We start from the raw sequence: 16,545 nt of genomic DNA, 5'->3' as shown, positions 1-16,545 counted from the left end.
CAGCCACAGACGAAGCAGTTTGCTTTCCCCAACAGATGAAACAAAAAAAGCAACAAAAATGCAATTAAAAAACAAAATGCAAAAGACTTTAACCCCGCTGGCGGGTTTAACTTAGAAATAAAATTCAACTCCAGGTGTTATTATATGCCTTTACCACTTAAACAGAAAGGAGGAAGAAGAAGACGAAAAACAAAAACAAAACATAAAATGAGCAGGAAGAACACAACATATTTAGCAGAGGTTAACAAAACGAACGTCGAAACACGCAGCATGAAACCAACGAACCATCCAAACCGACCACACAACCATTCATTCAAACGCGCACAAGCATTTCATATAGTTTTTTTTTTTGATTTTGTTTTTTGTTGTTGTCAGAAGATGATTTTAAGTTTTTTAGACTTACTACATAGACAGACGATGAGGGAACCGAAAGACTTGATCCTGAGCCACCTCTTGCACCGAAACCATATGCCTAGTATAAGTGAGTTTAGAATTGTTTATGTATGAGTAAAATTGAATTATTGTTGAATAAAAAAATTATGTTTAAGAATATTTTTTGTTGTTGTTGGAATTGGAAGCTGGTTAATACAAGTATGAGATTTAAAGGGGTCAGTTGCTATAACAATATAATTATAATTTACAAATTAAATATTTAATGTATAAGGTATTCGGATAAGATGTACATCTTCTCATAGAAGAACTAAAAATTTGTTGATAGAAGAGCATTTTAACATTTTCTCATAGAAGAGCTACAAGACTTCTCATAAATAAGATGTAAATCTTCTCAAAGAAGAGTTGAAAGTTTTCTGATAGAAGAACTGAAGGGTTTTTGATAGAAGAGCTGTAGGTCTTCTCATAGAAGAGCTGCTGTAGGTCTTCTCATAGAAGAGCTGCTGTAGGTCTTCTCATAGAAGAGCTGATATAGGTCTTCTCATAGAAGAGCTGCTGTAGGTCTTCTCATAGAAGAGCTGCTGTAGGTCTTCTCATAGAAGAGCTGCTGTAGGTCTTCTCATAGAAGAGCTGCTGTAGGTCTTCTCATAGAAGAGCTGCTGTAGGTCTTCTCATAGAAGAGCTGCTGTAGGTCTTCTCATTGAAGAGCTGCTGTAGGTCTTCTCACTGAAGAGCTGCTGTAGGTCTTCTCATTGAAGAGCTGCTGTAGGTCTTCTCATAGAAGAGCTGCTGTAGGTCTTCTCATAGAAGAGCTGTAAGTCTTCTCATAGAAGAGCTTTAGGTCTTCTCATAGAAGAGCTTTAGGTCTTCTCATAGAAGAGCTTTAGGTCTTCTCATAGAAGAGCTGTAGGTCTTCTCATAGAAGAGCTGTAGGTCTTCTCATAGAAGAGCTGTAGGTCTTCTCATAGAAGAGCTGTAGGTCTTCTCATAGAAGAGCTGCTGTAGGTCTTCTCATAGAAGAGCTGTAGGTCTTCTCATAGAAGAGCTGTAGTTCTTCTCATAGAAGAGCTGTAGTTCTTCTCATAGAAGAGCTGTAGTTCTTCTTATGGAGGAGCTGTAAGTCCTTTTATTAAAGAGCTGTAGGCCTTCTTACTGAAGAGCTGAAGGTCTTTTCATAGAAAAGCTGTGGGTCTTCTCATAGAAGAGATGTAGGTCTTCTCATAGAAGAGCTGTAGGTCTTCTCATAGAAGAGCTGTAGGTCTTCTCATAGAAGAGCTGTAGGTCTTCTCATAGAAGAGCTGTAGGTCTTCTCATAGAAGAGCTGTAGGTCTTCTCATAGAAGAGCTGTAGGTCTTCTCATAGAAGAGCTGTAGGTCTTCTCATAGAAGAGCTGTAGGTCTTCTCATAGAAGAGCTGTAGGTCTTCTCATAGAAGAGCTGTAGGTCTTCTCATAGAAGAGCTGTAGTTCTTCTTATGGAGGAGCTGTAAGTCCTTTCATTGAAGAGCTGTAGGCCTTCTCACAAAAGAGCTCTAGGTCTTCTCATAGATAAGATGCAAATCTTCTCGTAGAACTAGATAGAACTAAAAATTTTCTGATAGTAGAACTCTACATCTTCTCATAGATGAGTTGTAATTCTTCTCATAGAAGAGTTTAAAATCTTCTGATAGAAGAGCTATAGGACTTCTCATAGAAGAGCTGTAGATCTTCCCGTAGAAGAACTGAAGGTCTTCTCAAAGACGTTATATCTAAAGAATAGACAAGACCATCTTATAGATGTTCTCATGCCTTCATACAGAATGTTTTATTATCTTCCTACAGAAGATCAAAGGAACGCTCTGTAGAAGTGTGAGGATCTTCATATAGAATATCTATGGAATTACTCCTCTCCTCATTGAAAATTTCAGAAGATCACAATATCTCCCTATGAAGATCTCCATATACTCGAATGGAAGTCTACAGAGTCTTATATTTGGAAGGCGTTAGGGTCCCATAGAAAATCACAAATTCTTCTCATAGGCGCACGAAGAACATTCTAATATAAGACAACTTATACAGGTTTTGGTTATTACAATCCATTCTCATTTTCAAAAAGTAAGATCCAATTATCCATATACAATATGGCGTATACACTATGACAGTGTGTATACGCTCAGGTGGTATTGGGAATATGGGTGAAATAATAAATTTCTATGGTATTAAATATTAAATTTTATTTTTTATTTATGATTTTTTTTTAAGTATTTATATGATGCGATTTTTTTTTGAATGATTAAACTTATATTTACTTCTATTATTTGAAAATGATAAAAATTCTCAATAACAACAACTTGTTGCTATTTATTTTTGTAGTAATAACCATAACCATCCTTTAGAGATATGGCAACAAAATCACATAAACTAATCCTTTACGTCAAGGTTGTTAAAATAATAAATACACAGTCAACAGGAGTTAACAAAAACAGACTTGAGAAAAAGGACATTGTAACTCATTTCAGTAAATTACCTTTTGAGTGCAAGGATAAGGCAAGTCCTTTTTTATTTTCTCAGGCCCACAAAGTAAATTGTAAATGGACCCTTTTAAATCTCATGGCTTGTATAGTCTCCAAATCTCCTCATGAATTAGTTTTGGGTTTTTGTGTGTTTTGTATGATTTACAAAAATGAAAGAGCCAGAGAGTGAGGAATATGTAAGTGTGTACAACAATCGTATATATTTGGTTTTTATATTACCGTGTGATTATGAACAAGTGTTTAGGTATTAGTGTTATTAGAGTGTGTGTGAATAGGGTAAAGGATGTTTGTTTTCAAATCATTGTATGTGCTTGTGTTTGTAAAGTGTTTTATTTTAAAAAGGGATTTTTGATTTTATTTATTGTGTAGATTGTTTTAATTTTTTTTCTCAAAGCGGAAGGATATAAAGGAAATGAGTTAATTTAAAAATGGATATTAGGATTGTATTTTTTTATTTTCCTCCTTTGTCATAGAAATAATCATACACGAAATGAAAATGTACTAAACTTAATAGACGTTGAGAAATAAAAAAAGTAGAATTTAATGAAAAATATTTTATGTTCGTTTGATTGTTATCGACTACTATTAAAAAAATACTGTATATTCAAAAAATATTTATATGATTATATTTTTCACTAATATTACATTAAGCCGTGATTGTGTTTGTTTATTTCGCAGATGTTGCATGTGTTTGCAATTTGCTGAAATATAATTTTGAATGTATGGTATTTTATGAATATTTTTATACCCTCCATACTATGGTGGAGGGTATAAAAATATATAAATTTTGTCATTCCGTTTGTAACTCATCGAAATATTCATTTCCGACCCTATAAAATATATATATTCTTAATCAGGAAAAAATTCTAGGACGATCTAGCCATGTCCGTCTCTGTCTGCAGGCAGGTCAAGTTCCATGTCCGTCCGTCCGTCTGTTGTAATCACGCTATCTTCTGAAGGAATTGAGATAGGGTGCTGAAATTTTGCATAGGGTTGCCTTTTGTCTACAGGCAGGTCAAGTTCGAAAATGAGATATATATGTCCATGTTTAGGCATAACTCCCATATAACAGTACGCCACAATTTTCGGTATTTTGGGGTTCTTGGGCGCGTTTTTCAACCGAATACCCTGAAATTTGATACATTGCGTTCTTATTGGGTACTACCCACAAAAAACTATAAATATAGGTCCACTTTTTCTGGTAGCCCCAATATAACGGTACCTCCTAATTTTCAGTATTTTGGGGGTTTTGATCGTATTTTTCACCGAATTGGCTGTAATTTAGTATTTCGAGTTCTTAATAGGTACAAAATCTCTCCACTTAAAATTATAAATATAGGTCAATTTTTTGGGATATCCCCCATATAAGGGTACCCCCAATTTTCGGTATTTTGGGGTTCTTGAGCGCGTTTTTCAACCGAATACGTTGAAATTTGGTACAAATCTCAAATCTCTCCACTTAAAATTATAAATATAGGTCAATTTTTTCGGATATCCCCCATATAAGGCCACCCCCCAATTTTCGGTATTTTGGGGTTCTTGAGCGCGTTTTTCAACCGAATACGCTGAAATTTGGTACATTGGGTTCTTAATAGGTTCCAAATCTCTCCACAAAAAATATGAATTTAAGTCAATTTTTTCGGATATCCACCATATAAGGGCACCCCCAATTTTCGGTATTTTGAGGTTCTTGAGCGCGTTTTTGAACCGAATTTGCTGCACTTTGGTATTGTGTAGTCGTATATGGTAATAAATCTCCCTACCAAAAATTATTAATATTCGCCCCCTTTTTGGGGTGGTCCCCATATAACCCCCTTTTTTATATTAAAATAGTTATCAGATTTGTTCCGCGTTTTAAGTTTGGTTCTATGACTCTTTTGTAATCATTTCACCTGCGGAGGATAGAGAGATACAAAATTAGAACGTAAGGTTCGATAATGAACTATAGTCGCATTTAGACCTAGCCCCTGATTGGAGGTTCCAGAAGGAGTGGACCGATATTCCCCATCTTCGAATTTGAACTAAACTAGGATGAAATAATAAGATGAGCAAAGTTCGGATGAAATCTAAAATTTCTGAAACGGATTTGATAAACCAAGCTTAGTAAAATCGGAAACTGCAATCCCTTTATTGATAGCGGATTTGACCTAGAATTTATAAACAAAAATTCGATCAAAAGGAATTTTAAATTTTCTGAAAATGATTCGATCGAAAGCACTTGGGGTTTGAACCCAATATTTCCATGAGGCACTTTTTTGATGGTATACCCTAATTAGCTTTAAGGCTGGTGGGGTAATGATTTACCAAAAAGAGTGGTGGGGATCACAACCCCAAAGGTCATTAACGATTGTAGTCCTCAAGGATAGAATTCGTGAACCCATCGTATACATAACTTTTTCATGAATATATTATGGAACCAGTGAGCGGCGCAGTATAGTTGGACGGAGCCGACCATACGATACCCTACACAACTCCCACGGATGTTTTTTCCGGGCCTGGGCATTATTTCGTGATATTTGCACCCTCTTACCCGATTAGAGGTCAACAGCACTTTTTCCATACTCCGACATATTTTCCAAATATTAGTAATATTCAGTATAGCGCTTCTAATTACTTTTCCAGATTCCCTTCGCTGTGGGTTGTGTTGTGATGTTTAAGAGTTTGGTTCATTTCATCCCAAAATTACTATCTGATCATCGCCGAAAATGGTAGGCCTTCTCCTTGACCATAACTGAACCTCATGGAAAATTTCAAAGCCCATTACCACCGATCTCTAGTGTGGTAATGGGCTACTAAATAATATATGAATACGTAAGCACCTGTAAATATTTACGTGTAACTTCCTCATCTGAGTACATGCGACCATATAATTGGTATCAATTTAAAGGTCAGCCACTCCTCTTGGATATACTATCGACTTCTCGGATATTTGTCCATCAGGAGTAAATATATAATCTATAGAAAACTAATTTTGTAATTTTTCACACAGAAGTCGGGGTCCATTTGACCCACTAAATATTGACCGATTTTTATTAAAACAAGCATGCTTATTCTTTGGCCCGATCCCCTTCTCTATGTAAAATACGAGATGTTTGGACCGTAATTGCGGCCTCTGGAGCGACCAGAAAATCAGACAAAAATAAAGTTTTTGGTCCATTTTATCCCTTAAATACTAACCGATCTTTGCCAAAAACAATAGGGGTCTTCATTGGCCAGAAGCTATCCTGCATGCAAATTTTCATGAAGATTGGTCCATAACTGTGGCCTGCATCGTGTTTACAAATTATAATGGATAGTTATCTGATTTGTTCACACATGTCTAGATCGATTCTGCTAGACGAGATATGACGATCGGTATACTTAAAGGTGTGTCTAGGACCAATATTTCGTGGCGTAAACATTAGATCATTTTTCTATGAAAATCAAATTAAAATTCAAAGTTTTATGCAAGTTCTAGCAATAAATTTCAGATTACAATATGCCCAAATCAGATTACTTCAATTTGTTCACGATTTTTTTCAATTCTCCCAGTTTATTTTTTAAAGTCGCCATTAAGAACAATTTCCTATTTTAATCCCATTCGGGACATTTTTTATTATTAGCTTATTGCAGATTGAAATTCATTTTTCTTCTACTGCAAAAAACATGTTTTCATTAACTGTGCATTGGTAATAAACTGAAAACCATTACCACAACATGTAATGCCCTTTCTATCGTTGAATAGTTCTGATTTTTTTTTTGCAGCGGCATGTTTATAATGAGCGATGACAGAATCAATTGTTTTGTAAATGATATGGTTATTAGCTTGTGTATGTATAAATATATGTGTTTAAATACATACACACTTCTATTGTTTGCCAATAAATCATTTCAATTCATACAAACAATCACGGCTTAATAAAAATCAAATTAAAAATGGCACAAAAAACAAAATCATTACGAACAACAACAACAATTGAAAAATTTCAAATAATAAAATAAAAAAATAATAGATTCCAAATGAACCCTTGTATGAAATAAAAACAAATAAATATTAAATATTATCCTTCAATTGTTTGTTTATAGTTTTCTTCTTCTTTCCATTTCCTTGCCATTACTCGCTCCCTTCATTGTCAAGGGCATTGAGCAAGCAATGCAATTCATATCCATCACCACCCAACCCAACATCATTGCATCCATTTCAGAGGCATTGCCTGCCTCCACATGCAATCATTTATAAACACAGACACCGAATATAAATTACAACTTACCGTAGGCGGCGATAGATTTATGGTTGAGCCACGTCTCTCCTGTGGTCCTATGCTGGAGTGGCGACGCGTTGGCAGACCACTGCCCGGTGTACCACCCGGCGATGAGGCGCACGATGGTGCAATACGTATTTTGGGTGTCATTAGCGTATTGTCCGAGAGCCGTCGATTCGGGAATGCATTGGCGACGCGCAAAAAATTGCTATCCGGCGATGATGGTGAACAGCCAAACCACCAGCCACCCAACATGCCAGAGCCTATTGAGAGACAACATTAATGAAATATTTATTTATTATGAACATTTGTATTGGTCTGGATAAATATTTGCAAATAACAATGGCATGGAGATTTCAACTATTCATTATGGAATTTGTTCGGTATGACCTTTAAGCGTAATCAATTTAATAGGAATAAATTCATTTAATTCTGTTGATTTTAAATCGACACGATTGCTTATGGATCAATAGTATTGATCATGAATCAATATATTGATCACGGATCAATAGTCTTAATCATGGAAAATTATTGTAGGTTATTTATCAATACACATATCATTCGATGGACTATTTATACCCTTCACCACACTGTTGTTGTTTTAGCAGATTGTACTGCTATGTATCTTTCTATTTTCTTTAACCTGGTTCTGCCTCTAACTCCAAGTTCAGGAAGTCTGCGACCTGTATTGGTTGAGTCCAGAGGGAAGATGGGGTTAGGTGAGTTGGTTTGGCTGGGCAGTTGAACAGATGTAGCATGTCATGTGGTCCGTTACCACATGCCGAGCAGACATTGTCGACCTCTCCATCAATTCGTGCTCAATAAGAATTGACGCGGCTACACCATTCAGATCTCAGTTGTGCCAAGACCATTCTAGTTTGTCGAGGTAGCTGCTGCTCTTCTGCAGCTATCAAAGGCGGATGGTCTCCGAGGATGGTATTCAAACGATATTCTTGAACTGCTTCCTCAACTGCGTCCGTGTGAATACGATTCAATCCTGCTTGATAGGCCTGTTGTTCACCACACTGTGGCACATGGTATTATGTCTTTGTGCATATGTTTGTCACAGGCAAAAGGAAACGAGATAGACACATGGTTCCTTTTGAGAATAGGCATAGAATCACTTTCTGAGTCGATTTACGCATGCCCGTCTGTCCGTCAATGTGAACAAAGTACAGGTCGCATTTACGATCCGATTTGCATGAAATTTGGCATATGTCACTTATTTGGCCCAAAGACGAACCCTATTGAAATTGGGAAAAATCGATTCAGATTTAGATAGAGCTCCCATATATATTATCGTCCGATTTAATGTAAATGGTGCACCAAAATCCCTATATATCCTTCGATTTGCACGAAATTTGGCACAGCGTAATGAATTAGGTCTAGAATGATGTGTGTTAAGTTTGCTGAAATCGTTGAAATCGTTTCAGATTTAGATATAGCTTCTATATCTGACCGAATGAAAAAATCAGTATAGGTTGCAGAATGACATGTTTATGGATTCAATTTCATTTTACTGGTCCTTTAAAAATGAGACGTTTGTTAGGATTTATCTGTTGAATATACCCAAAGTGGTGAAGGGTTTCATATAGTCGGCCCCGTCCGACTTTACTACTTTCCTTACTGGTTTATTTATAAATGCGCCAATAGTCGTTTATCTATCAAGGATAAAAACTTTTTCATAATTGGCGCCTCCTTTTTTAATCAATTTAGCAAATAATAAATTTTAAATCTAATTTTGCATTTCCATTATTTGGAAATCTTACAATTCTTCATTAAAATCGTTCATTCTTCGAACAGCATGACAACTTTAAACAGGCATAAAAGGTTACTTTCCTTTTGTTCGATTTCCATGGAAACTGCTAATATGATTACAATAAATTCATCTAACGAGTCTGCCTACCAGCCTGATTAAGAGGTTTTTTCTGGGACTAATTATTGGGTGGTGTCGGCCTGTCATATGGCCAGCACCCATACCACAAATACCTGTCATTGAATACACCCCCACCCAGTCAATCCATTGATGTTGACAAACTACTAGTTGTGATGAAGTTAAACAGATAAATGTCAATTATCTCATTTTAATTTGCTGAATAGCTGACATGTCATACATAGTATGTGGTTGTTTGTGTGCGTGTGTGTGTGTGTGTCTATTAGATATCATAAATATTCGGAAAAGTTACAATTTACAAAATGCTTGTTGTCGACATAATTAATTTTCAAGTTTTACCCGAAGGGTATATAAGGGATAACAAATTCATGGAGTCCGCATTCCCCACCATACCCTCCGCTTATCTCTTTCACTTCATTGATTGTATGTATTACACAAGTTTCCAACTAACTTTTGTATATATAATTTTACCGAGCACTCTTTTTGTGTAGCACTTAATTTAGGCTTGTGTTCGTGTGTGTGTGTGCTTCGTTTGTGTAGGTTAGACAGCCAGTTAGGCTGGATGCCTGACAACCCCCAAAACATCAAAGTCTTTATCTTTATTAACATCCCTACTTAAAGCATCTTCATTAACATACAATTATTTATTAACCAAGGTCACGAAAGTTTTAGACACACCCACATACACACACTCACACGTACACACTTAATATTACAAAGTTTGTTAATATTACCTCCAGAATTCTTTCTGGCCATATCTTCGGCACTGGATGTTTTACGCTGATCAATGCGCAAATTGGGTATATTAAAGGGTGGTATCGCATTCATATTATCTGTCGAATACTGATGACGCAGTGTTCGATGCCGTTCCGGTGATGACATTGAAAGGTTTTCCATTTTCAAGCGGGTCTTTTGTTGGCGATCGATACTATCCAAAAATGCATGAATTGCCTGTGGCGGAAAGATAGATAAGGATAAAAGAGAAAAGAAAAATAACTATTAATTTCGTGGGAAATTTATAAAATATTCAAACATTTATATTTTTAAGACATTTTAAAGAAAATTTAATGATGAGAAAAAATTAATGATTTAATTTTTAAAATATTTTCATTTCGATTATTTATAAAGTTCGACTTTTTATAACTTAGTTGGCCGCCTTATCGTATAGGTTGTATTTTGAATCGGATTTATGATGACGTTCAGAGTAGATATAACCAGCAAAGAGAGGATCAAAGTCGAATGTGACTAGAGTGTTGGTCTGTCATGACAATGGGACAGCCGCAGGGACTTCGGTGTACAATTTAGATGAAATCGTTCGAAAATACAGCTCGGTCTAGTCTTAATTGGTTACGGTGTGCGATTTTTTTCAACAATTCAACAAATATTGTACATTTGGAGTAATTTTTTGCCAAACTTGATCGAAAAAATACATAGGAGCTATATCTAAATCTGAATTGATTTAAACACGATTTTATAAATATCATCCTGGGCTCCATTTGGTACGATGTGCAATATTTCGTCTATATCGGACAAAAGTTGCGCATTTGGGGCACAATTGTACGAAAATTTGGGTAGCTCCATACATTAAATAAAATCGTTAGAGATTATCCACGAAGTTCATTTTTCACTCTAGATCTGTGCCTTGTGAAGGCTAACCTGAGTTAGTTTATACTAATTTTAGTACGTTTTGTTCCTACCAGCCTATTGGTTCCCTGATGCGTCAAATACTTATAATCAATCTATAATAAAATGGAGCTATATCTAACTTTCAACCGATTTTCACGAAACTTGGCACCCATCATTCTGGACTAAATTTACATTAAATCGGACGAAAATATATATGGGAGCTATATCTAAGTCTGGAGAGATTGGACTTGGCAGACATCACTCTAGGCTCGGTTCAGTACGTTATGCCAAATTTCGTGCAAATCGAAGGATATATAGGAACTTTGGTGCACCATTAACATTTAATCGGACGAAACTATATATGGCAGCTATATCTAAATCTGGACCGATTTTCTCGAAACTTTATATGGGAACTATATCTAAATGTGGACCGATTTTCTCGAAACTTGGCAGACATCATTCTAGGCTCAATTCAGTACGTTATGCCAAATTTGGTGCAAATCGAAATATATATAGGGACTTTGGTGCACCATTTACATCAAATCGGACGAAAATATATATGAGAGCTATATCTAAACCTTGACCGATTTTCACGAAACTTGACCGACATCACTCTAGGCTCGATTCAGTACATTATGCCAAATTTCGTACAAATCGAAGGATATATAGGGACTTTGGTGCACTATTTACATGAAATCGAACGAAACTATATATGGGAGCTATATCTAAATCTGGACCGATTTTCTCGAAACTTTATATGGGAACTATATCTAAATGTGGACCGATTTTCTCGAAACTTGGCAGACATCATTCTAGGCTCAATTCAGTACGTTATGCCAAATTTGGTGCAAATCGAAATATATATAGGGACTTTGGTGCACCATTTACATCAAATCGGACGAAAATATATATGGGAGCTTTATCTAAACCTTGACCGATTTTCACGAAACTTGACCGACATCACTCTAGGCTCGATTCAGTACATTATGCCAAATTTCGTACAAATCGAAGGATATATAGGGACTTTGGTGCACTATTTACATGAAATCGAACGAAACTATATATGGGAGCTATATCTAAATCTGGACCGATTTTCAAATTTGGTGCAAATCGAAACATATATAGGGACTTTGGTACACCATTTACATTTAATCGGACGAAACTATATATGGGAGCTATATCTATATCTGGACCGATTTTCTCGAAACATGGCAGACATCACTCTAGGCTAAATTCAGTACGTTATGACAAAATTTGGTGCAAATCGAAATATATATAGGGACTTTGGTGCACCATTTACATCAAATCGGACGAAACTATATATGGGACCTATGTATAAATCTGGACCGATTTTCACGAAACTTCATTCTAGGCTCAATTCAGTACGTTATACTAAATTTCGTGCAAATCGACAGATATACAAATCGGACGAAACTATATATGGGACCTATGTATAAATCTGGACCGATTTCTCGAAACTTGGCATACTTCACTCTAGGCTCGATTCAGTACGTTGTGCCAAATTTCGTGTAAATCGAAACTATATATGGGAGCTATATATAAATCTGGGCCGATATTTACGAATCTTGGCAGACATCATTCTAGGCTCAATTCAGTACGTTATACTAAATTTCGTGCAAATCGAAAGATATATAGGGATTTTGGTGCACAATAGGGAGCTATATCTAAATCTGAACCGATTTTTCCCAATTTCAACAGGGTTCGTCCTTGGGCTAAACAAATGAGCTGTGCCAAATTTCATCCAAATCGGATTATAAATGCGACCTGAACTTTGTTTACAATTTAACAACAACAGACGGACGTACGGACATGCATAAATCGACTCAGAAAGTGATTCTAGGCATATTCTCAAAAGGAGCTATGGATCTATCTCGTTTCCTTTTGCCTGTTACAAACATATGCACAAAGACATAATACCATGTACCACAGTGTGGTGAAGGGTATAAAAATTGTAGTAGTAGTTCTACAGATCTCATGTGGTCCATTTTAGGGAATTCTACAGAAATATTGCCAATTAAAGACCTCCTTTAAAAGGAAGATATTCTACAAGATTTTTGCATATATGAGCTCTTATTGGACTTTAAAAAATGCAATTTTCTTCAATTTCACAACTTCTCCTTCCTTTTGTTAGATTAGATTTGTTAGAGAAGATTTTTTAAGGACCAATACTGGTGTGGATTTGTTATAAAATATTTTTTTCAAGGACCTATACCTGTGAGAATTTTTTCTAGGTCCAATACTGTCGTGGATATTTAAAGAAGGTGTATTCAAAGGGCCGATACAAGTGGGAATCTTTTCATGCGCCAATATTGGCATGGATTTTTAATGAAGCTTTTTGCAAGTATTAATACGTTGTGCATTTTTTAGGGACCAATACTTGTGTGGGTTTTTATACCCTACACAACTATGTTGTCAAGGTATTATAGCTTTGTGCAGCCCCAAGAGTTTGTAACGCCGCGAAATATTGGTCCTAGACCCACCTATAAGTATAACGATCGTCATATCTCGACTAGCTGAGTCGATCTAGACATGTGTGTCCGTCCGTCTGTCCATTATAATTTGTAAACACGATACAGGCCACATTTATGGACCAATCCTCCTTTAAAAGGAAGATATTCTACAAGACTTTTGCATATATGAGCTCTTATTGGTCTTCTAAAAAAATCCATTTTCTTCAATTACACACCTTCGCCATTAGCCCTCCTCAAGGAAGACACTTTAAAAGGGAAAAAATACTATAATTAAGCTGTGGCCGGCCACATGATGATGTTTCAATTAATTGCACTACACTTTTTTACCCTTTCACCACAATTCGTAAGAATCGTTTTATTAAAAACATTTCGATTGCCAACTTAATAAGTGGCTGGCTGGCACCCTGACTTACTGGTTTTCTGACTTATTGACCTTTGCAATGCAATTTAATTTACGTTGCGCGCGATGGCATATTATCGCGGCGTTTAATGTAGCGTAAAACTGCACCATTTCAATTTATGCAATAAAAATGAGATTGAACCATTGACATATTCATGCTTATTATGGCACACCTTCACACATACATACTCTCAGACATTCACACATTTCTACTTACCTCCAGTAAAAAGCAATATTGATCCAAATTCAAGTGCGGATTGATGGTGTGCGGTATCAGCAAGGGCAACACATTATTGGCAACCGCTTCCGTTGTTAAGCCATATGCAGAATCGCAAAATAGCCTTTGATAAATACCTGTAAGGATAGATGACAAGACGCGGGAGAGAGACAGAGCAGAAAATAAGAGAAATACACACACATAAACATAATGGGATAAATTACAAAAATAAAGTACATAGTAAAAGATGAAAACAAAATGTCTGATCCATGAAATATCCATGCATTACGACACCCTCCCATCACATACACAGAAAACTCATGGGAAAATCATCGTTTCGATTGCATATTTATTTGCCACCTCTCGACACATGAAGCTGGTTGATGAAATAAATCGCGGGCAATGCAAAACGGAGAAAAAAGAAACACAGCGGATGCATGCCTGAATAAATACTTACGCACTGAACGCATAATTAAATCTGGATCCGGTATTTCGACACCAGCAAGTATCGTCAGTATTTCCTCTGTGACCTGATGCCGTTATCGCCGCCGCCGCCGCAAATAATCGTAAAATATGCATAACGAGAAGAAGGGGAGAAAGGATACAAAAAAATATGCAAATGAAAATGTACATCCATGAGCAACCAAAATGATTAATGAAGAGCATATTTATGTATGTGGATAAAAGATGAAAATAAAACAACAACAACAACGAAATAAATGAATGCAAGTGAAAATTAATTGTGTGTATGTATGTGGGTTTCGATGATTGGTAATATTATCAGGTAAAGTTATAAGAGAAAACGAAGCATACTGTTTAATGACGAGATTTAAATTACTCAATCTTCAATTGAGAAAGAATATTTTTTTCAAGGGGTAGAACAGGCGTGGATTTTTAACGAAGATGTTTTCAAGGACTAATACATGCGTGGAATTTTTTAGAGACGATTTTTTTTCAAGGACCAATAAAGGAGAGGTTTTGCAATGATGATTTTGTAAAGAATATTTTAAAGGGTCATCAAAGTGTGGATTTTTAAAAGAATATATTGAAGGACCATCAAAGCGTGTATTGTTAAAAAAAATATATTTTCAAGGATCAATAAAGCAGTGGATTTATGATGCATTGGCTTTATGATTCTAGGACCAATAAAGGCCCGGATTTTTTAAAGAATATTTTCAAGTACCATCAAAGCTTGGATTACTAAAATAATATTTTAAAGACCATTAAAGCGTGGATTTTTTCAAGGACTAATACAGTGTGGAATTTTTTAGAGACGATTTTTTTTTCAAGGACCAATCATGTAGAGGTTTTGCAATGAAGATTTTGTAAAGAATATTTTTAAGGGTCATCAAAATGTGGATTTTTTAAAGAATATTTTGAAGGACTATCAAAGCGTGGATTGTTAAAAAAATATTTTCAAGGACCAATAAAGCATTGGCTTTATGATGCATTGACTTTATCATTCCAGGACAAAAAAAGGCCTGGATTTTGTAAAGAATATTTTCAAGTACCATCAAAGCGTGGATTTTTAAAAGAATATATTTAACTAATACAGTATAGATTTTTTCAAGGACCAATACAGCGTGGATTTTTTAAAGAAGATTTTTGTAAGGAACCATACACCATACAGATTTTTTCCAGGACCAATACAAACGTGATTTTTTCAAGGACCAACACTGTCAGGCGTGATTTTTTCAAGAACAAATACTGTCATGGATTTGTTAGAAAAGATTTTTTCAAGGACCAATACTGGCATGGATTTCTTATAGATTTTTTCAAGGACCAATACTGACATGGATTTGTTAGAGAATATTTTTTAAGGACCAATACTGGTGTGGATTTGTTATAAAATATTTTTTTCAAGGGCCAATACCAGTTAGAATTTTTTCTAGGTCCAATACTTTTTTTAAAGAAGGTGTATTCAAAGGGCCGATACAAGTGGGAATCTTTTCATGAGCCAATATTGGCATGGATTTTTTAAAGAAGATTTTTGCAAGGATTAATACTTTGTGCATTTTTTAGGGACCAATACTTGTGTGGATTTTTATACCCTACACAACAATATTATCAGGGTATTATAGTTTGTGCAGCCCTAAGAGTTTGTAACGCCGCGAAATATTGATCCTAGACCAACCTATAAGTATACCGATCGTCATATCTCGACTAGCTGAGTTGATCTAGACATGTGTGTTCGTCCGTCCGTCAGTCCGCCTGTCCATTATAATTTGTAAATACGATACAGGCCACAGTTATGGACCAATCTTCACGAAATTTTGCATGTAGGATGGGTTCTGACCAATGAAGACCCCTATTGTTTTTGGTAAAGATCGGTTAACATTTAGGGGATGAAATGGACCAAAAACTTTATTTTTGTCCAATTTTCTGGTCGTTTCAGAGGCCGCCATTATGACCTGAACTTCGCGAAACTTTACATGGGGAAGGGGATCGGGCCAAAGAATAAGCATGCCTATTTTGATAAAGATCGGTCAATATTTAGCGGGTCAAATGGACCCTGAATTTTGTGTGAAAAATTACAAAATTTTTATTCAGGAGTAAATACTCCTGAAGGACATAAGCCCGAGAAGTTAATAGTATATCCAAGAGGAGTGGTTGACCTTTAAATTGATACTAATCATATTGTCATAGGTACTCGGATGAGGGAGTTACACTTAAATATTTACAGGTGCTTACATATTCATATATTATTTAGTAACCTATTACCACACTTTAGGGTGGATATATTGCCTGATCGCTTTGAAATGTTCCATGAGGTT

General features: G+C 35.8%; 1 protein-coding gene across 1 annotated transcript in view; it reads right to left on the bottom strand.

Annotated features, from left to right (window-relative positions):
* Positions 1-403: 403 nt before the first annotated feature.
* LOC133330750 (SCY1-like protein 2) overlaps positions 404-16,545 on the bottom strand; it is a gene marked incomplete at its 3' end in the record, with an annotated part of 69,304 nt that continues 53,162 nt past the window's right edge. Inside the window, exons 13-17 of the mRNA XM_061539164.1 lie at positions 14,229-14,301; positions 13,772-13,908; positions 9,771-9,987; positions 7,152-7,405; positions 404-472 (exon numbers count right to left, since the gene is read on the bottom strand). Coding sequence (XP_061395148.1) covers positions 404-472; positions 7,152-7,405; positions 9,771-9,987; positions 13,772-13,908; positions 14,229-14,301 — 750 coding nt within the window. The remainder of the gene's footprint in view (positions 473-7,151; positions 7,406-9,770; positions 9,988-13,771; positions 13,909-14,228; positions 14,302-16,545) is intronic.

Source organism: Musca vetustissima, unplaced genomic scaffold (genome assembly GCF_032173495.1).
Source record: "Musca vetustissima isolate MV318-11 ecotype Yass unplaced genomic scaffold, APGP_CSIRO_Mvet_v1 utg17544, whole genome shotgun sequence".
NCBI classification, from domain to species: Eukaryota; Metazoa; Arthropoda; class Insecta; order Diptera; family Muscidae; genus Musca; species Musca vetustissima.
Note: the sequence above shows the minus strand (reverse complement) of the source record. Positions and strands in the feature narration are given on the sequence as shown.